Here is a 23,019-nt window from a genome sequence, read left to right as displayed (position 1 = left end):
TTGAAAAAAAAACAATGGTAGACCACCATTCCCTTTTCAAAATGTTCTGCAATTGTGATAAAAATAGCCCATGGTGTGTGGTTGTGTTCTTGTTTGTGTTGGTGGTCGACCATCAGCATTAGAGAAACTTGGAAATTGTCCAGCTCTGCTGAAGACTGGTGTAATGTATACTACCTTTGGGAGGTAACTGAATAATGTGGATTTTCCTCTGTCATAACATGTTGATTTAATATTCTGCAGACTTTGAGTTGTTTTTCCTTTAAAGATGGAAATTATTCTGGTTCAATTTTACGGAATAATGCCAATTGCTGCAACACTAAAACTTTTTGATTTAATGGGCCTTTTAAGAAAATTTACCCCTATGACCTGTCCCACTCGAAAAATGATTATATTAAGAGTGTATGGCCATTTCAGGGTTGCCATCACCATCGCTATCATCAGTGCATTATCATCATATTGTTCTTCTTCTCCTATTGTCTTTCTTTATCTTCTTTCTATCACCCCTCCTTCTTTTCCTTCCTTTTCCCCACTTCCTTTATATCCTCCACCTCCTGTTTATCCTCCTTCTTCTTCTTCTCATTCTTCTTCTTATTTTTGTCTCTTTATCGCGGGGAAGTCATAGTAATTCTTCATCTTTGTGATTCTTTGGTACTTATCAATTCTATATGTATTGATTGTTTTCTACCAGGCCCTACCTAGAGATTGATGTAACTCTGTCAGAGGACCAGATTGAGTCGTACAGCAAGAAAGCTGTGCAGAAGATCAATGTGTGCATCACATCACTCCGACACCTGCTCCTGGTGGAGGATCTGGTTGACTCCATTAAGGTAAGACACTCAAAAGCCATCTGACAGTGTCAGAGAGGCTTTCAGATTCAGATTCAGATTTTATTGTCCATGTTAAAAAACACAGAAATTTGGCCTCCACTGGCAGGAGATAACAGTGAATACCATACAAATACATAAATGTGCACAAGACAAATACATCAATTAGATTAACAAACAGTTGAATACATTCTGACAAAGGTAAGAGGAGATAGCAGAGTAAGATGAGAAAAGGAATGAAGAAAGCTGAGCAAGAAAAGACAAGAATGTAGGTACGGGAAAGAGAGAATAAAATCCGCTTGCATAACACGTTATTATGACTCCAAACATCTGCTTTACTTAAGGTAAAAGGTAAAAAGGCAGGTAAAAAGGCAGGCAAGAGTTTTATGTAATTATGTCAATCATTAATTTGCAGGGAACCCTTGTCATTCCTCACATGTAGCTTAGGGTCTGAACTATCTACTGCGAAGACTATATTTACAGAGGATTTGTTTTAGATTATGCATGAAGACACCATTGGAGTCCTTGTAAGTGTATAGATTGAGTTAATATATGCAGATATGGGGTTTTGGCATCAAACACAGTTTGACTAATTGTCACAGGAGTGAGAAGGTAAATTAATTGTGAAATGCAGCTCTGCAAATATATTGCATCTCATGAAACATGACAATTACTTCTATTAAACTAACTCAGAAATTCGTTTTTTTCCTTGTCTAGTTTGCTGTTGGTTTGTGGCTTCTCACCTATGTTGGTGCTTGGTTCAATGGACTCACTCTCATCATCCTTGGTAGGTCACTATGTTGTACTGGGTAAACCAAATAAGATCTGATAATCAAACCAGACATGGAATTCGTACTTATTACATACAAGTTAGTGCGGTAGATTTCATAGATTCCTCATATTGTTGGAACTAGAAAATAAATAGATTTTTAGAACTTAGTACAGTCACATTCATTTATCTTTTAATTCCAGTCTAATAATGATAAATGCATTGTTGTTTATCAAATCACTCTACAGGGGTGAAGAGGGGAGTGTCAAAGCTTCTGGATTAAAAATAAATTAATTAAACACTTGTTTTAAAGTGAGGGACTGGATTCCTGCACATTTCGTTTAACAGGCCGGGTCAGAATAGCAGCAAGATGAAATGTGCTCTCATAGTAACCAGCCTCTTTAACCATGTGTTAACTGAAGACATAACTATGAACTCTGTATGAACTGTCTACAAATGACATGTCATTATCAATCCCAGAAGAGAAGTGACTCTTCACCCCTGCTGAATTATGAGAAATAATGACATGTGATTGTTTTCATACGTTTGGGGGAATAATGGTCTGATCATAACATTTACAACAAAAAACAAAAACATAAAGATGTTTGTAACATGATACATTAGACAGATAACTCATATAAATAAAGTATTTTATTGAAAAACATTCTTATTTCTTGCTTCATATGGAGGATGGATAGGCCAATATGGTTTAGGGTAGGGGAGAAGAAAAAAAATCTAGTTGCCATTTATTCTTAGGTCCACAACTAAACTTAAACTGGAAAATGGACATTTTATCAGTTATCTGAAAATTTGATCACTGTTCTCAGCATTGAATTAGTTATTTTATAATCTCTAATAATATCATTTGATCTAGTTGAGACATGGAACTAAATTTGATTATCCGAAATCAATTATACTATTATTTTCTGAATATCTCATTCGATGAATCCATGACAATTTCATCGAAAGAGTTCTAATTTGCAGAAGATATTAACTGCAGTCCCTGTTTTCCATACAATGTTAACGAGAGCTTGGAACACACATCTATCATATTACTAGTTCTAGGGTTACACGGATGTAATTCAATTCTTTCTCACCCACACTGTGCCTGATAACCCTGATTCCAGATAGTTCATTGATATTGAATGTGTCCGGTAAATATTTAATCACAAAATCCATCTCTTATTTCAAATCTAGCTATGATGTTCAAAATTGTTTTTCCATTGATACTGCATGTATCTTAATTCAATTGAATTTTTAAAAAATGTCTAGTTCTAAGGAGCGAAACTGAAGACACAGATATATTACAATTATATAATTGGAAATCATTTTGAATATGTGTAAAAGAAACAGATTTCATTTAACAGAATTTTACAGAACAGGGTTGACGTTCATAAGGCTAATTGCCCTTTTTGTTAACCCCACATTCACATAGAATTTTGTTTGCTCCTTCCCTTTGCATTTTTCTTGTAATCAATCTTTTATCTGTTTATCATGTTTGTATGTTTTTATGGAGAATGAAATGAAATGTAATTTTGACCATGTACTGTCAGTTTGATACTTCTCCTGTCCCATGAATGATAAATTATGTAACTAAACATTACATGACACTTTGTTCTTTTTGTACACTTCAAACTATGCATATTATTTGGATAGACATTTTTGAAGTTGGTACAGTATAAATGCTTTGACTTTGGCTTAATTCTTCAGTATTACTTGCTACAACTAGCAGATCAATGTACGTGAAGCTACTGAATGCTGTTGCCAGGTAGATCCAGGCTAGATTATTAATCCAATTACTGATTGAACACATGGACATGGAGATAGGATGTGGGCATTACATAGCTAGTTATACATGTAAGATAGATTTCTCTCATATGACGGTTATGGAGCCGTGGCTGAAAGAGCATTAGATTGATAAATATTGGTCTGAACACTATTATTATGCTTTTCAACTCACATTGGAAACTTATAATGTAGAACATTCTGTCCATTAAAAATACTTTGTTTTATAATGTTTATCTTGTGTTATTTACTTTGTTCAACATATATCATGTCCTGTCTCTTTCTATATACAGCCTACATTGGACTCTTTTCTATGCCTGTCGTCTATGAGAAGTACCAGGTAAGTACACGTATAATTACTGTCAATAGTTATTCAGTTTTATCATGTATTTGTTTCCAAATATGATAAAATATTCTGTTACGGCTATAAAACTAAGGCTTGTTAGTAGTCATAATGTTAAGAGATAATATAATGTTCTTAGAAGGAAAATGAAGGTTTTGATTAATGTAAGGAATTATTCAGAATAATGGCATTGTTTAATTCGAACATAAGTATTGTTGTAGCTTCTAATTGTTTTGGGATTCTATACAGTCAATGTGTCAGATTTCTATGGATCTTCTTTGTGATACAGCCATGGTCCTCTCCTCACGACATGGATGGATGAACAGTGTTCTCATTAACTGATTAGAACCATGTGTGGGATGGACCAGTTCTTTTCTCTTTATTTTGTTTGTTTGTTTGTTTGTGGGGTTGATTGTCCTTTATTTCTGCTCTCCCTCAAATTGATTTCTTCTGTTTCATCTCCTTGTTGACATCTGTGATTGATGTTTCTTCCTTCTCCATCCATCATTCAGGCTCAGATTGATGATGCTGTAGGAAAGGCACAAGAGCAGATCAACACGGCTCTTACCAAGTAAGTTATTGTTCCTAGCTTTAAGTGAATTAACAAATATGTTGTAATAACTTGTACTTATATTTCTTTTTTTAATTTAATAATAGAACTTTTAAAAGGTGATCCAGTGAAACAATTGAAAACATTACAAGTTATGTGCATTACCATGCTATTATATATTCATAAGTAATTGTTATGAATAAAACACTTATCATCTTATCTTATGCATTTGTTCTTTGTATGGAAGAGGATCACATAGTATGAATCTCATTTTATTTTAAATTTGTTGTCACCATTCTTTTGATTATATTTTTGAAATTGATTTTTTGCAGCATCAAGACCAAGATTCCATGGCTCAAGAAGAAAGAGGACTAAAAAGCTCAAGTTTGTTGAATAGAAGAAGAAATCTAGACCTGTGTGGCAGAAGAGAGCTATCCTAGCACACCATATAACAAGAAGTCATTATATCACAACATGCCGTTAGTCCCATGTTCATGAAACTCCCAACCAACCAATGAATCACAAAGATCTCTTGCCTATTATCCACATTATATCACAACATGCCGTTAATCTTATGTACATGAAATTCCCAACCAATGGATCACAAAGATCTCTTGCCAGTTATACACGTTGAATGGAATGCTGTGCCATAGTATTAAAGACAATTATAACTTATCTAAAGCTAACCCTAACCCACTTCTGAAACACACAGTATAAAAATTGTGTCAAATTATATATGAGCTACAAGTACAGTGCAAAACAGATTGAAAGTAACAGTTTTATGTCGATGTCAACTTTCATTCTGAGATGTAATTTGGGACATGAGTAAAGAGCAATGGATTATGCAGAGATTTCTTTGATAAAGTATAGAAGTTACATGTTTGTTCATACTGAATATGGCAAGCAGGTAATATGAGATCAATGATAAGAATCTTGTTTTATCAGCCTAATCTTGTTATTTAACATGCTTTTACTGCTCCTAACACATACAAACTAACATCCTCCTCCCGGCATGACTGCTGTTATAGCGCAAAGTTGGTAATAGTTTTCGGGACCGGAAAGTGAATACTTGCATCGGAGCAGCCCATGTGTATAAATGGTATTCGCCAAACCAAACAGCAAAGATTCTTTCGGAATGCATAACTCTGTTTGTGTTTGCACCTCTGCCGTTGGTTTGCATAAGGCTAAATTTCATCACCAGAACAAGTTTATATCTCAGTTCAATAATTTGATTATTGTGGCTCCTTGTCAGTTGATGTTGCTATTTTGATAGCGAGAGTAGCTTCATCAGATGATTTGCTTTGAGAGGAGGGATTTGAATTGTTACTTGTGTGGACTGACAGGTTTTGTTTGATAATGTATACGCACATGTACATCATTTTGTATTGATTTTTCATAAGGGGTTTCTTGACACTTATTTGGAATTTGATTCAAGTTTTGTCCGATTCATCAGCTTTTTTATATAATTTTAAGACAATTCATGAATTTAAATTGCTTAAAGCAAATCAAACATTATGTAGTTTTTGATGATTTAAAAAAAGTTAGATAAACATGTTTATTTAATTAACCTCTTTCAACATTGAAATAAAACAGGAATTATAGTGATGTTTCAGTTGAAATAACTTTTCAGCAACAATTGATTTATACTAATGAGTCATGATGGAATGATTTAGTCTTTATAATAGTTTACAAAGAGAGTCTGATGAAGTTATCTGTCTGGTTTCTTGATTGATGACTGATATTACAAAAACAATAGGTGGTATGATGTAAATAAACTTCATGTTTCCTTTAAAAGTGATTTAATCCCTTAAAATGTAGCATTGATTAATTTCTTCATGGAGCTTTTGCTAATGGCTAACAGAGGTCAATCATTATCAGTATGAAGAAAAGGGTAGGAGAATATTGAGTTCCCTTTTCGGATGGTTTCCATGATCTACGTTTTGAGGAAGGTTGTACTTAATCTACTTAAACTTTTCTTCTTAAAGGTAATCTGGGGTACTTGCAGTAAAACTGCATTTCATGAGTAAACATGAAAGGTTATTCTCAGTGTGCATTGATCATGTATTAAAGGGATCCAGATGTATTGTTGGGTCATTTAGATCAGCAAAATATAAATGAATATAAATAAAAAGATTGAAAACATGCATACACCAAAACAAAATTGCATTGTATATATGCTCATATGGGACAGTATATAGTACTTATTGGTCATGATCTGTCATGAGCCTTACAGACTCACACTATTCCAGATTTATTTGGTTTATGAATTCGGAATCACAACTTTTTGTTGAATTCATTTGGCGGATATTGTATATGTAGTACAATTTGGTGGAAAATTTTGTTGGAATATGTTGAAATGATTTCTCCATACCTACTTATTTCTTGAACTCTTTGATTACCTTTAGGCTTAGGAACTAGTTGATTCACAGTATCGTTTATTATGGTGTACAGTGCAATGCAAGACCTTTAGTCAACATGTAAATTAGTTTTCAATGTAAATTGAGATACCTAGCTTTTCACTTTGATTCAATTAGATATGTATGCATAGAATGAAATTCAATTCATGTAGTTCAGTTGACGAGTAGTGTATAGTGTATGATATGCTTTTAGCTCGAGTGATCTGTAGCGGAACTCATTAAGCAACTTCACAGATATATTGTATAATTGATAATTGTACATTGTATCATAAGTGAATTGATGAAATAATATAACTCTCTGCTGTCAAGTGTATTCCCTTGTGTTGAAAATGTTTGGTTACAAAGTGTTTGTGTAATTCCAGTCAAACTGTACAATGCTCATCAAAGTTATGTGTAATTAATGAATCAACATTTGCGGTCTTATTATCGTTACATGAAAATCACTTCTCTGGCACTAGAACAGATTGTATTGATGGAAGGGGGTGGGGTACCTCACATTTCAAATTTGTATGTGTGCTTTAGACAGTAAATACTAAATTCTTTTGATAAATTGAATGTATATGTCATTCACTGCTTTGTCAACTTCCATTTGCTTGTTAAAATTAATCTTTCATTTTTAAGAAAAGTGTCATTATTTGCGTGTGGAGTGTATGTTTTAGTGATTTGTTCAGAATATGAGAAGATTCTAATATAGCCCAGTATGTATTGAAGAGCTTTTTCGTACCATGTTTACAACTAATTGACTTTTGGAAGTGCCATTTATTGGACAATCTTAAGATGCTTAGATATGGTTTAAATACATGCAGTATTTCTCATTGTATAATTAAGTATAGGGCTTTTATTTCTCGCTGATAATGCCAGTAGGAGTGGTATAATCACATCAGTAATGTGATGTGGCAGTGTACATTTCTTTACTATTGTAATTTTTGTTTCTATCTTTGCTGAAATGATACTTTTGTTTTTAATTTTGCTGTAAAAACTGAGGTATTTCTCTTGCCCCTGAACTTAATTTTTTTCTTCTTCTGGAACCCGACAATCTTTGAAAGAAACTTTTGGAAAAAAATTGGCTTTATTTGCAATGTGCTTAATGTGTATTAAAGCATTGCAAAATGAAATCAATCAATAAAAAAATGCATTGTTCGTTCAATGTGCCCTCAACTCTTTGATTCCTGCCTGTCTTCTTTGTGTACATTGTATATGTTGGTCAGTCAGTTGCAACCAAACCACAAAGGCTATACCCACAGCATATGGACTAGGCCTTAAGGTGCTGTATTCTCTATAAGGGCATGGACACTGGGCCACACTTAAACTGTGCACATGCAATCCTTCGTTCCTGAAAGAAAGGAGCAAGCAGGGGAATTCTTTAAAAAGGAATATTATCTTGGTTTTGATAAAATCAGAAAAAGGAGTGAAAGATTCAGCAAAAATCTGATTAAGAATAGGAAAGCTATGAATTTTTGAAGTTGTCATCAATGAAACACAAATTGGCAAATCACCCGTGCTCCTCTCCAATTTTCCCTACAGAAATTTAATTAATTCTTATTTTCTTGGTTATTGATTACAGAATAGATTTTTTGCATACAGGGGTGGAATAAAAACATTTGCAACGGAATGTATGATTGAAAATATTCTGAAGCGAAAATACGTGTTTTTGAAGTTTTTAAGCTTAATTGGTATGATCTGATTTAATCTAAATTTCACACATTTTTGGGTCTAAAATTACCTTCATAGCAATTTTAGGTCCTAACATGGAACTAAAATTGTCATAAATAAGAATAAGAGCAATAACCATGCACTTTGGTGGCATTTGCAGTCTTAAACAAGAACTCAACTGTACTTTTAAGGTTGGCTTTTCCTTTAATAAGGAATTTCCTTGCTAATTATGCTCCTCTACCAGGTATTTAACACTCACTTTCATGTGCATCTCTCTGAATGGAAAAATATTGCTTGTAAAAATTACAACACATACAATAACATAATTTCATGTGTATTTATTATATGAAAATCAAGCATTTTTGTTAGTTTACATCTTTGGTGAAAATTTAGCCTTCATAGAAAGATAAATTTAATTATAATATATATATATATATATATATATTCATTCAAGTACATAAAATGTCCAATGCACACTAAAGATGACATTTAACTTACATGCAAATCTAATGTCTTGATTTTGTTTACATTTTATTTCATTTGATGACCCCTGCTCCCTAGCCTGCAAAAGGCAATACATAAAACACAGCCAGACACTTTTGGCATGTATTCAAAGCAAGAAATTTCATTTCATTCAAGTACATAAAATGTCCAATGCACACTAAAGATGACATTTAACTTACATGAAAATCTAATGTCTTGATTTTGTTTACACTTTATATCATTTGATTGACCCCTGCTCCATAGCCTGCAAAAGGCAATACATAAAACACAGCCAGAGGCTTTCAGCATGTATTCTCAGTGTGAAATTTTGCTCACTTGCTCAGTACATGTAAAACAAGTCATCATATGATCCAAAGGGAACCTTATAAATATGTAATGCATTAATCCAGTTTTGAGGGGGTATCACCATGTCCCCTTCCACTATTTCATCTAACTTTTCAATCCACATTTGATATGGTTCCCCCCCCCCAAGTTTCGGTAATGCCATCCTACTTTTATGAAGTGCATCCCCAGCATACTGTTGAATGCTAAAATGCCCAGGTAATGATACAAGAAAGAAGACAATTTAATATATATAGTACTTGGTATCAAGTTGTTAATCTTAATTTGATTTGTGACTTCAATATCGTTGACAGGAACACCACATTTAAAGGCACACTGTCCTACTTGTTACTACTTGCTCCCTCTATATAGAAAACTTCCCCAATCGGTGCCTGTTGGTCCCCCATAATCCTCTTTTTCTTATGTTGAATGAGAGCTGACTTAATGAGATGGCCACCTGTCACAGTGACCTCGCTGGCTCGCTGTGTGGTCTAATCCCTTCTGGCTGAAGTAGTAAAGTCTACCTTTAATAACCAAAAAGATTAGTCAATATAGTGATTTACCAATGATAGAATGCACAAGCTTTTAGAAGTTAGACTGTCATATGGAATTTTCAAATACATCTGTATGTGAGGATTATAGCTTCAAGGTATCGGAATTACTTCTAAAAATCAATGCTACTTTAACGCGCAGTGCTAAAACCTAAAATAAATGCAATGAAATTGTGAAAATAATCTACTACACATACACGAAAAGCCGACAAGGATATAAAGGCAGTAAGTCCCTTTTGTAGATATGTACAAACCCTGTGAAACTTGGCAAGTGTTATAAATTTATCATTCAGATCTTGTGTGTGAAATGTTACAGTAATAGGTTCCGAAGCTTCTTTGTAAGAAATGAAATCTGATATCAGAAGAACTCCCCTGTAGATTAATTGATAAAATACCTATTGAGAACATATTACTTTAATTACATAAGGCCATTATGTATTTGACCTCAATATCTACTTGGCATATACAGCATATGATGATCAATATGGCTACAATAAGCACAAAAAATAGAAGCAGAAACAAATATACCACACATGGTTCATTCATATACCGGTATATGTAGCTAATTTAATAATGGATGACGCTTAAAATCACTAAGATTTCATTATGAAATTTCTGAGTTTCACTACCATACAAAAGTTACATAATAAAAAATAATGACAAAATAGGAATAATCAAATACATGTATAGTTATTTGTATCACATTTATCAAATGTAGCTTTCATTCATCAGAAAGATTTTGATGTAAAAACACAAATACCCTGCCTGGAAACTGAATAGGTTCATGGACCTGTTATGATTATTATATTTGTACATGTGCACATTTCTGTATTGCTATACTTTTCTTTGAAATAAGTTTCGATTACAATAAAATATTTTTCTTTTCATGTTGATGAAACAGTACAAGAAGATGTGCTGCCAATTTAAAGAATCAAAGCTAATTCATTTATCCTATAACCATATCCTGTCCTTAATGGTATGATCAATACCATTCCGAGAGTATTGTGACTCTTGTACCTACATTCTTGTTCCTTTGGTCTAGCTTCTCTCCACAACACGAAGATACAAATCATCGTCGGGTTTGAGGCTCATTTTGGCAAATTTCGGGGGGATCTGTGAGCAATGGAGGAGGGAGATATTAGGAGGAGGAATACAAAATAAAACTCAAGAATATGACTACAAACTACTGGTAACTATAAATAAACTCTGGTAATCCATATCAGTTTCAGTTTCAGTTCAGTTTCTTTTATTTTATATGAAAAAACAACAACAATACATTAACTAAAAAAACATAGCATATTTACAAAATTGATATTCGTGAACAATAAAGACATCTACACAGCATATTAAAGTTTGTATGACATTTACACTAAATAAAAAAGGAACTTAATCTGCATACAAATTAATTGCAACCTTCAAGGCAGTATTAACTGCCTCAATAAATTGCTGTGGTATATTAACAAGAAATAATTATTGTGCACTTCACATTTGTGTACCTGATAACACAGAGCTAATGAAGTACACTAGGAATCTCATTTACCCTCCCCTTTGCCACTTATACACTTTACTTGTAAAAAAATTGATTTTGTTGAGGTGGTTTACGGTACTATGTCTGAATGAGGCATGAAAGTGAAGTTATATCCTACCTGAGTCTCTGGGCAGGTCTCAAATCGGTACTTCTGGAGAAGACGAACGGTGGCCATCTTGATCTCCATCAGAGCAAACCTCATCCCGATGCAGTTCCTAGGACCAGCACCGAATGGCATCCAGGCCAAGGGGTGGCGCCCCTCCCGATTCTCTTTAGTGAACCTACATAATGGAGATGAATACATAGAGATTGTTCTTAACACCCAATGATAGTTGTGCTCATAACTAGAATAAGGAGATAGTTGTGACACACACACACACATAGGTTTGCTCGTAGGTCAGTTCACGGAGCTCCAAATAGCTCCCTCCCACACATACAATCTTTACTGGAGAGAATTATTTTCGGGGCTCCATGAACATAATCTATGTACGAGCATGGCTTATGGCGAGATAACTATCTCTTCTTTACTGGTGATGGCTTTGCTACTTTTTTACAACCATTTAATGCAATTAGTAAATAGGTTAAATTCAGATTATCTCAGACTCACAGATACATTAGCCCCCTAAAATAACCCCCATTAACCTCTACACCCGAACCATATGTCACCTCAAGTGTAAAAAGTGATTCAGGATCATTTTTGCAGTAAGTATAAAATATGAGCAAAATGTCACGAAGTACTTACAAAATCTATTCACATTCTTTAAATTCAATCATCTTGATTAAAACAAAACCTTGATCTTCAACCAGAGTTAACTTGCATCTACAGAGATCAGTGCATATGGAAAGTCAAGAAACTTCCCAACTGAATGACAGAATCTCTCTCTCTAACTTTCCCCCTATAGTTACCTCCTCTCAACCCAAGTCTAGTAGCCTCCTCTACATGCACATCTATAGTTAAAAACTTACCTTTCCGGGTCAAACTTCTCTGGATCGGGCCAGATTGCAGGGTCACGATGGATGGCAAAGACAGGGAACATGACTTGACTATCTTTAGGGATGGTGAGGCCATTGCAGACATGGGTTTCATTACACTGTCGTTCAACTCTGAAATATGAATAGAGGTAATGCAGTAAAGAGGATACATCAATAAACTAGAGATCACAAGGTGCAGGGTTCAATTCTCTGCAATAGCGCTAATGTCCTGTGCTGGTAAGACAATAATCTAATGTACATTTACCACACTCCGTCCATCCAGGTGTAATGGGTACCTTGCCTTGTCTATTTTGCCGACTATACAGTACTACTGTTGTTATCTTGACTTTGTAGATTTAATCATAGTTTCTCAAGACAGTTTATATTCTTCTTTATATACCTCACTAAAGAAATCCAGCCATCTGATTGGTCAAAATTGGGGTCGTGTTTTTAGCCATTCCCGTAAAGAAACAAAAAATGCCAAAGCCGGTTAATAGTCCAATAATGAGATCCCTCAAAATTCCAGTTACCATGCATGCAAATAGTTAAATTTTGCTGCTATACCCATTGGTTTACGTGTTAAAATGTTCTTTGAGCGAGCTACGTGGACACCATACAGTGCTTTTTGTCTGCGATTCCCAACTGATTTCAGTCATTATTTCCCGGCAAAAATAAACGGACAGTTTCTCAGATTTTCCGTGATTTTTTAACCAATCTTTACTCAATAAAAGGCTAAGGTAAGAATTCTTGGTAGATTTTTGTTTGAATTTGGCATATAAAAGACGTATCGACTGCTTTAATATTTGAGGTCTGGCTGATTTATAGGCTCTCGAGAACTTGCACATCTTTTCATGGCCTCTGGGTCATGGCAAGATGTGCGGGCGTTCTCGTTAGCATATAAAACAGCCAGGCCTCTCGAAGCCGTCGATATCTCTATACTACTGATGTTACCTTGACTTTGTAGATTTAATCATAGTTTGATTCTCCAGGCAGTTTATATTTTTCTATAATACTCACATAACGCCTGCAGGATAGAGCCGAAGAATCTCACAAACAACGTTGTCCAGATAGGACATCTTTGCAATGGAGTTATAGCCAACGTCCTCTCTAGTTGGGGTTTCGTTATCAATTTCTTCAATGAGTTTGTCTTGAACCTCAGGATTAGTAGCCAGGGAATAGGTCAGGAAACCGAGCGTTGTGTTGATGGTTTCATACCCAGCCAGAAAGAAGATTATAGCCTAGTAAATGCAAAGGAGAGAGCTGCTAACATACATTATATACCTCACTTAAGAAATCCAGCCATCTGATTGGTCGAATTGCATTCATAAACTTCAACTGTTCCTGTAAAATTCCCGGTAACCATGCATAAAACATTTCAATATTTTTAATAACCATGGTTATTAAAAAAATAGGTCAGTCTCCATGGTTACCCCATAGGTTTACATGTTAAAAAATGGTTTGAGCGATGGAGGATACCATACGTGTGCGAAAAATTGGTCGGCAATTTCAATACAATTGAATCTCGATCGATCTTACCGACAATTTTATCTTGCATTGTTGACATGAAGACGAAAATTAACTCTCAAAAACAAAAAAACAACATCTGCCGATAGATCTTGATCTAAGTTCGTGCCAATATGCATTGCAAAAGTAAAAGAAGGGTCCGTTTCATGGAGCTTTTGCGAAGCATCCCTCACGCGGAGCCGTTTTCAATCCATTTTAATGTATATATTGGAGAAAACTGCCAAGCATGTTAACGACGCGCGATAGCCGAGTGGTCTAAGCGTTGGTTTCCGATACACCTCTTGTTGTACGCAAGAGTTCGAATCCCGTCTTCGACAAAAATGTAAATTATTTTTTAATTTTTATTTTTTAGTCTATTTTTTTTCAGCATATAAAAGTATTAATGACTGCTTTAATATTCGAGAAATAGTTGTTTTATTACGCTCTCGGGAAGGTTACAATTGGGCTATTCCCCTCGGCAAGCCTCGGGAATAGCACAATTCTAACCTTCCCTTGAGCGTAATAAAACAACTATTTCTCTCAAAGCAGTCATTAATACTATACTATTTTGCAATTAAGTGCCAACTTTAGGAGTTTCTATGTGTCGTAGTTCACTCACAGCAGACTAGGTAGAATTCCAAATTACTGTATATAAAGTAAAATCTCACAAAGCAAAAAGTCCTTAGAACAACTGAGTGCATGGCCAAATATATTTATATAGAGAGCATTTAATTTGGTTGGGAGATCGATTTATTTAAAAAAACGTTCCTCCCAGGATGGAATCTTCCAAGTACATTACGTAAGACCGGTCACTTATGAGTCATAAAACCAAACAGAAGGAGTTATCATTTTGCCATCTGGGAGAACTGGACTGGCAGATATGGTGTAATCCCCCCCCCCCCCCCCCCCCCCTAGAAACTCACTATGATCTGACTGTAAAAGACAATTGGAAAAACAGTCAGAAAATATCTTTGGTATGTCAAAAGTAGAAAAATATATTGAAACATGACTGACTTGATGAATATAAATATGCTAAAAATGGGACAAGGATTTTTCTAAAAGAATTTGAATGGACTACCGGTCTAGTATATTGATGGAGAATAGCACGATACAATCATACCTGTCCGTATATCTCATCCTTTGTCAGAGTTGTCTTCTTACTCTTCTTCAAATCAAAGTAGCTTTTGTTGTCCTGGTCTTCAATCAAAGCATGGAGATCACCTTCTACTTTCTCATCCTGCGGTTTCTCTTCTATCATCTCCTTCTCTGATTTGTTCTCCTGCGCTGCATTCAACATGAGCTGAAGGAAGTCTTTCATCTATTAAAAGGACACAGCATAATTCAAGGAATATAATGGTGAGAATATAATAAGTTTGTATCATATTATTGTTGATATGAGGAAAGCACTGGAAGTACCTGGGCTATATTCAATATGTGGATGAAGCCAGTATTTGCTTAGCATTGGTACGGCTAAGTAAAATGACTTATTTCATATAAAAACCACATAGAAGCATTTTTACTTTAGCAAGCTGACTTTAAGGCAAACTACTTATTGATTAGCATTGTGATGTCACACGGTCGATCCAATAATTCACAATTAATGCATCATAAATGAATGCTATAATTGTGCACAGCTTTTGATGAATGCGTATGAAAACCATATCCCTGCTAATCAAGGCCTCCATAATACTAGGCTTAAGTCTGCTTGGGAGCTGTCTTCAACTTTGAAAAGAGTATGTAAGCTTAGCCAAAAGAGTCAACTGAATAACAAATTGTGGCTAAGTATTTTGTCTATTCCCCAAACTGAGTAAAACACTTTTATTTCTGAAATAAGTATTGAATTGAGAAGAGAGGGACAAATGAGGGCAGAACAATTGCCCAAGGAATTTGTGTAAGCACCAAGCAAGGAGTGAACCCAGTATATCTAGTATGAGAGTTAGAGGCTTTATTGATACATCACCACAGAGGAAGCACAGTGGTGTTTACTGATTAACTAAGAATACATTCCACTGGCACTTCCTTATGGTCTTATGAATGCCCTAATAATCTGAACCTCATACAGAAATTGTATTAGCTAATCAGATCTAAAACACAACTATAACTGTAAAGACCCATTTTTGCAAATTCTTTATCAATTTAACAAATTTAAAAAAATGCTGTTTCAAGATTAAGTACACAACCATTAAAACATTATTTACAGAACAAAACCCATTTTATCATGGACATGTAAATCTATCAAGATACATTTAGTCCTTTCCAAGCTATAATGAAAATAATAATATTCAGCTTTTTTATAGCGCTTAATACATCAACGATGTGTCTAAGTGCTTTACAGATATATCATACAGATAGATACCTTTGAGCCTCCACTCTCCTTGCGAGCAGCAATAGCTTGATCAACCACAGATATGAAAAAGCTCGAAATTTTAGGTGACATTGTGCTGACTCCATAGTAATCCATTATTTTGCCAATTCTAGGGAATGTTACTGACAAAAAGAAACAAACACCAAGGGATCACTATCACGATTAAAACTGAAGCAATATCTACAGCATTCAATTTTGAATGATAACACTCAATTCAACTGTTGGTAATTTCAAATATTTCTATGTGCTCCAAAAAGAAAATGTTTGGAATATGAAAAATGCACCCCATGGCAATATCTTGTCATTATAAAGGAACTTTAAATATGATGGCACATCTACCGCGGATGATCAGTGATTGATTCAAAGTAAAATATTCACCCATCCCTTTTTTTTACAATACAGAGTATACTCTGTAATCATTAAAGATATACCCTTAATTTAGCATAAAATATACTAAATAAAAGTCATTTAGGCAATGTTACTTGAAATAATAAAAAAGAATCTAATGATAAAGAAAATGTATCATAAGCTTAACAAATGTGGGGTACTAAATCATATTTGATTGCACTAGGATGCATGATGAATATACATGAAAATCAGGTGCCCTGTTTCAGAGGAAGGGTGTCCACATTGACTACACAAGGTCTTTTGTGTATTGTACCATGTGTTCTGGGCCCAAAACAATGATGATCCCATCATAGTGATCATCTAACATTTTCTTTTAATTTCAATAATTCATTACATTAAAGAATGAGCTATTAATAGTCAATATACTTTTCATCCTAGCTGAAGTTGGTTTAATTAGGATGCTATTTCAACTCACCAGCAATCATAGTACTCAAAGAGAACCTATTCTTCATCAAGTCCTTAGCATTGGTGACAAACGGATCACTGGGGTCGTTCTGTGAATCTACTTGTATTCCAAATGCACACTTGGCAATTCCATCCATTGTGAAGGCTTCAAATAAACTAAAGAACAAAAATGGGAAAGTGAGAAACCATACTTAATTTCATAGGGACTACAACTTGGTTATGACAAGTTGCAATTGGACTTAAATAACTTCAAAATCAAGTAAGCATTCACTGGCTTATGATTTGTCATGACCTGTCATTATCTGATACTTGTTCTACATGTATGTCTGGCTAGTGGATGACAGGTGTGTTGAATTGTGTCAAGCCCTCCAAATGTATCACCAATTTCTCAAACTGGCCAGTTGAGCTAGTTCTGAGTCAAGCCACACACCCATAGAGCTAAACAGAGTATCAAAATCATCAAAGTTTGTTTAGACTTGAACATTAAAGAATCACAAACTCTTCAATTCACCTAATAGGCTTAATAAAGACAGAGAAAAAAAAACTACTCGTTAAGGATTTGGTGCTGTTTGGAAGCATATATGCAACGAAAGAGTTCATTAAAAAAAAGATGGACTATTCAAGGTTTCACATTGCAATGATTTATCATGAGCTTACCCAAATACTTTCACCTTGCCATCCTTCTCCTGAATCGCTCCAAAGTTTTTTACCAAAGTGTCACTGGATTCATTGAGTAATACCGACAGCTGCATGATGGGATTCACAAAGATAAAAGGTACGCAATATAAAGGTTGTTTTACAGATCTATATGCCACGATCATATAATAAAATTACTTCAACTTCCAATAGAGAAACGAAGTATCATGCCTTCCATTTCCTAATACATGATATAAACATTTTCCACAAAATTCAGATGAATAATGCACTGCACAAACTGACCTTGTGTTAATTTCCTTTTTCAAAATCAGGAGTTGGGTCTGAAAAAAACCTATAATTTGCCTTTTCCCATTTGTTTCATTAATAAAAGTATTAGAAATAAAATATCATGTGATATGACAATTGACCAATGTTTCTTTATTTTATTCCAAATTGATGACCACAAAACACTTTCGAAACAATTTCTGTACAGACAGACGTAGGCTAGAAATAATTCTGTATCAGATACCCTTTACATCAGATTTTTGTTGCACCATATATGTTATTCCATCAAAAGATACCTGTTTCATCTTGACTGCGCTAAAGGTTGGTGTAATGACATTTCTCACATCCTTCCAGTGCTGATCTTTTAAGCCTGTTAATGCCTTGTCAAATGGCCGAGACTTCAACACAAATGTCTGAAAGAAGAAACATGAATCATTTTAAGATAGAATTATCCAAATATTAAATCAATGACATCATCAAGCTAATTTATTAGTTTTGTAATCCGAGCAATATATTACCAAACAATGATTTCCAAGCAGGCTGAATAATCCTATACCAAAAATAATCCATTCTAGTTGTTTTAAAAGAAATAAAAGGACAGGTGATAGAAAATTAAAAACTAAAAGAAGGAGAAGAAAGAAATTGGTATAGATTGAGCAAAACTCATAAAAGTTCCATAGCATCAATTTCTAACCACAAAAAATCCAAGTTCTACTATATGGAGGCAGTTTTGAAAATAAATTCATCCACCTTGCATCCTTATGGTAAAAGTGAGATAATTGTCTCACAGAATTTCAGACCACGTAACTTGACTATGACCATTAGTCTTCCAAGCTGTGGGCCTACATGTATGTAGAGGTTCCATTCTAGAAAGTTACCTTGTGGTTCATGAATTTGCTGAAACTCTTGACTGTGATATCCTTCACCATTTCAAGGTCACTTATGAAGAACACAGGCGATGAAAACATGAACATGCTGGAAATGTGAAATGTTCAGAACATTATAACATTCAATGGACTTTAGATAACAGACACTAGACATGTTGGTGAGAAGGGTTGTTAGAAAAAATTAACATTTTGACAAATAATTTTTTTTTCTAACTTATGCAATTTTTAAAACAAAATGCATTATAATTTTACAAATTTAAATCACTTTGAAGAAGAAAGAACCATTGTTACATTTGAAAAGATGACTGTAAGAACTGTTTTATCTAGAAAAAAATGATGATAAAAAATATATTTTCACATATATTCCAAAAGTAGGCTTGTATTTCATGTTGATCCTTTTCTTATAAGGAAGGAGAAGCTCCCGGCTCTAGATTCACCTTTAGCAATGTTTGTAAAAGAAAACAAAATACTTACCCAAAGACATTTCCATACTTTTTGACATAGTCTTGAGTCGTCCAATGAATTCCCTGTGAAATAAAACACAGTAGATTTAAATGAATGGGAATTGTAACTCTCACTTATTCCTATATGTCAGACTTGTCAGATTTCTCATAACACTATTACCTCCTACATGTTATCAATTAATATGAACCTGCTTCAGCTGTCATCAGAACTGATCTCTTCCAACAAAGTTCAAGCTCAGTAATTAATTTACTCATTTAAAAGAAAGACCATTTCAGCTCTCTTGTCACTTGTTTTGCACAGAATGCCTACGACATAACAAGGGTTTAAACATTGTGGGGAAAATTAAACATTATTATTATTATTTTTATTATTATGCCTGTACCTTCAGAGTCAGCCAGAGCTGAAAATTGTTATTGTAACAAATTATTGTATTCAAGACTACAGAAACCACTGTTTCTCTATATACTTACTTGAAACATATCAAGCGAGTTGCCCACAACAGGATAAGGAGTTGGCCCCTTGATTCCTTTCCGTTTGAAATATGTCATATGCCAAATTTCATACCTAATTGGATTAAAAGATTAAAAAGGAGCTTAAAACCTGCTACATGTACATGACAACACAAAATCGTTTGTTGTTATACATCTAGGATCTTACTACATGAAAGAATCAATACTTATCAGGAGCACTGGGTTAATTTTTACCTGAATGCAATTGCTAAGCAAGCAAGTAAATATGTGTAGATGTTATGTAATCAGTGGAGTTGGCAGGAGGTTTCAAGAGGTGCAAACCTTTGACAGTATGATTACGAGACCACTGCTATAAGAGTACCGGTATGTGACCTGTCAGCCATGCTTAGAATACTGTATGAAAACCTAAAAAATAAATTGAAGAAACTGATGAAAAGGATTAAAATATATAGGTTGGACCAAATTCTTTCATTTCATATTGATCTCATAATTTTCCTCATACATTTTTTTCCTCTCCATTGAAATTCCTGTTTGTTTTCAGTGACATGCAATAGTGTACCAGCACTATAAAAAGTAGTTTGATTGATATCATTGTAGACTTTATATCTCATTTATTCTATAAATGATCACATTATTAATAAATATTGGGTCAAATTGTTCAGTCTGTGATTGCTAGTCACACATGTATTATCATTTATCATTTATCATCATTTAAAAAATCAAAAAAATCAATGTTCTCTCAGCAAATTCTCCCAGAATCTCTCTTTATTGAGAAATATCTCCCCCATAATATGCTTTAAGATTATTCTTGGTTACCACACCAGTCAATGAAATTGATAGTGGCATGACATTCCAGGCCTAATATTTGTTATTCATCATCATTATTGTTATAATAATTGTCATCAATACCATTAATTATCATCACCTACATCATTTATCAATCACCATATCATTATTGGTATTATTATTATTATCATTATTAATTTTAGAATTATTATTAATTGTATTCTTCTTCTTATTATTATTATAATTGTTATTGTTAATATAATCATTGTTATTATCATTATCATTGTCACTCTCATCATCATTATTAAGTCATGATCATCAATATCATTAATTACCATGATTTATAGTAGTGTCTTTCATTTGAAATTCATAAAATGCTTTGTCATGTAATTTTCTTAATTAACTTTTATCATGTTTATGTAGGATCTAAGCCTCTCTTTAACATAACATCTTTCATTATATATCCTTCATATCGCACATCATATTCTCAGACATACATGTGTCAAAAGACGTTTTTTGTAAAAAAATTCAGAGATAAAAATGTAAAAGGGACATCATTGAGATTACCGAACGAGATCATTATTTTTTTTCATTAAAAAATATGAAAAGATAAGGAGGGCAAAATGAACCAATATAGTCTCTGATACTGCATCAATATTCAATTCCAATAAATTCCTTAGGTACGGTACTACATTAATAAAAAAAGGCCGGCCTACTAGAAGTTCAACTCCTGAGTGCAAATTTTTAACTGCTGAAGTTTTAACCTCTGACATATTTATGTATCTCATCAAATTTATACCTCCGACATATTTACCTCTTATATTTTTACCTCCTAGTCTGACATTTATAAAATATATACTTTATGAGAATGAAAAATCAGGAGAAAAGGATTTCTTTTACCTCTGGCATTTTTACAGGCCTGCAACTAGAATTTTACTGGGGAGCTAGGAGGGGGGACATGACATAAGGTGTAGGGAAATTGTTCACATTTTACTGTCTCACAATTAATCACGTTTTAAAGTGTTTTTTTTTTGGGGGGGCCTAGCCTGGGGGTGTTATGGACCTGCTGTCTTACCTCTGACATTTTAACCTGGCACCTTAAACTTTAGCGAACTAACCACAAAGCTATACTGTCTACATGAAATTACCAGTTAACTATGAAGTATGATTGGTATAGCAGCACGCAATTCGCAAGAAGGTTTGTCTCACCTCCCTGATCGTAGACTTAGTACGTATTCGTACTACAGGGTACCGCGTAGAGAGCGCGTACTATACTTACTTCATGATGATAACAAATGGACTCTCCAGCTCCGGAACCAGTAAAATACATGGCACCAATAATCATTATGCAGAACAATAGGCAACTTACCCAACAATGATGGCTACTAATGTACCAACCAAAGGCCATGAAACGGTAAACCCCAGAATAGTGAACGCCATGATGAAGGCGGTCGGATTCGTATTCAAGTTCGATCGACAACCACTGATAGCTCTCCCTGGGTGTAGATGAAATATATACACAATTACACTGCGCAAGATTACGTCATGACTGTAAATAATTGTACTCCCAGGGTCTACGTTAGAAACTGGCGAACTGATGGGGTGGGGGGGGGGGGGGGGGGGGGGGGGGGGGGGGGGGGGGGGGGGGGGGGGGGGGGGGGGGGGGGGGGGGGGGGTGGGGGGGGGGGGGGGGGGGGGGGGGGGGGGGGGGGGGTGGGAGGGGGGGGGGGGGGGGGGGGGGGGGGGGGGGGGGGGGGGGGGGGGGGAGAGGGGGGGAGGGGGGAGTTTGACCCCAAATAATATTCAAACGTGGCTTATGTCTAATTCGATAATAGTGATTTACAAATGTTGCTGAAATGACATGATTTTCCGGATTTTTTTTCTCTCACTGTTGCCCATCGTGCATATAAGCGGCACTCCCGCGGTGGAGGGGGGGGGGGGGGGGCACTATGCCCCACTTTTTAGTTACCGCCCAATTAATGCCCCTTTTTACATAGGAAATTGCTCCTTTTCTTTTCTAATAACTGTCCTTTTCCTCTCTTTTCATCTCTGGTGAGTAGGCCTACGTCTGTTCACGTGCGAGACAATTCCCCTTAGTTTTACACCTCTGATATTTTTGCCCTTTTTTTAAAACTTTGACCCGCGTGCCCATTTTCCCTTTTAATACGTGTACTTTTTCCTTATCAAAATTAACCCCCTTCACTTTCTCTTAAATGCCACTTTTCATCTCCGATAAATTAGTGCCCCTTCTATTTTGACACGTGCCCCTTTTCCTTTCTAATAAGTACCATATTTCCTTCAGATAAGTGCCCCTTTTCCTTTGTAATATGAACCCTCCTCCTTTTCAAAATGCCCCTTTCAACATCTGATAAATGCCCCTATTAAAATCTGATAGGTGCCCTTCTTCTTCAACAGATTTCCCATTCTCACAATGCCTTTTTTCATTTCTGTTGAGTGTCCCTTTCAGAGTGCAAGAAGTGCCATTTTAACCTCTGAAGGCTCTGATAATTGCCCTTTTTACTTTGACACGAGCACCTTTTCTTTTCTAATATTAATAACTGTCCTTTTCCCTTTTGATAAGTGCCTACTTTT

The 23,019-nt window shown here is 34.9% G+C and overlaps 2 protein-coding genes across 3 annotated transcripts in view; one reads left to right on the top strand and one right to left on the bottom strand.

The window, feature by feature from the left end:
• The window catches only part of LOC581060 (reticulon-1-A), a 33,610-nt gene extending 25,764 nt beyond the window's left edge, over nt 1-7,846 (top strand). For both annotated transcript variants that reach the window (XM_030999544.1, XM_030999543.1), the window contains 5 exons: nt 689-827; nt 1,542-1,611; nt 3,672-3,718; nt 4,234-4,292; nt 4,604-7,846. In XM_030999544.1, coding sequence (XP_030855404.1) covers nt 689-827; nt 1,542-1,611; nt 3,672-3,718; nt 4,234-4,292; nt 4,604-4,646 — 358 coding nt within the window. In that variant the 3' untranslated portion in view covers nt 4,647-7,846. The remainder of the gene's footprint in view (nt 1-688; nt 828-1,541; nt 1,612-3,671; nt 3,719-4,233; nt 4,293-4,603) is intronic.
• An 818-nt stretch (nt 7,847-8,664) lies between these two features.
• Nucleotides 8,665-21,941, bottom strand: LOC581116 (cytochrome P450 3A56). The gene is made up of 13 exons (XM_781133.4): nt 21,797-21,941; nt 19,642-19,735; nt 19,181-19,233; nt 18,698-18,794; nt 18,116-18,232; nt 17,556-17,644; nt 16,909-17,054; nt 16,077-16,207; nt 14,841-15,038; nt 13,235-13,455; nt 12,212-12,349; nt 11,364-11,526; nt 8,665-10,830 (listed from the first exon to the last, which is right to left on the bottom strand). Exons 1-13 carry the CDS (start codon nt 21,865-21,867, stop codon nt 10,756-10,758), a joined length of 1,593 nt encoding a protein of 530 aa, XP_786226.3. The 5' UTR covers nt 21,868-21,941; the 3' UTR covers nt 8,665-10,755.
• Nucleotides 21,942-23,019: the final 1,078 nt, after the last annotated feature.

This window comes from Strongylocentrotus purpuratus, unplaced genomic scaffold (assembly GCF_000002235.5).
Source record: "Strongylocentrotus purpuratus isolate Spur 01 unplaced genomic scaffold, Spur_5.0 spur5_scaffold_5, whole genome shotgun sequence".
In the NCBI taxonomy this organism is placed as follows: Eukaryota; Metazoa; Echinodermata; class Echinoidea; order Camarodonta; family Strongylocentrotidae; genus Strongylocentrotus; species Strongylocentrotus purpuratus.
The sequence above is the reverse complement of the archived record's forward strand: the minus strand, read 5'-3'. Positions and strand labels throughout refer to the sequence as shown.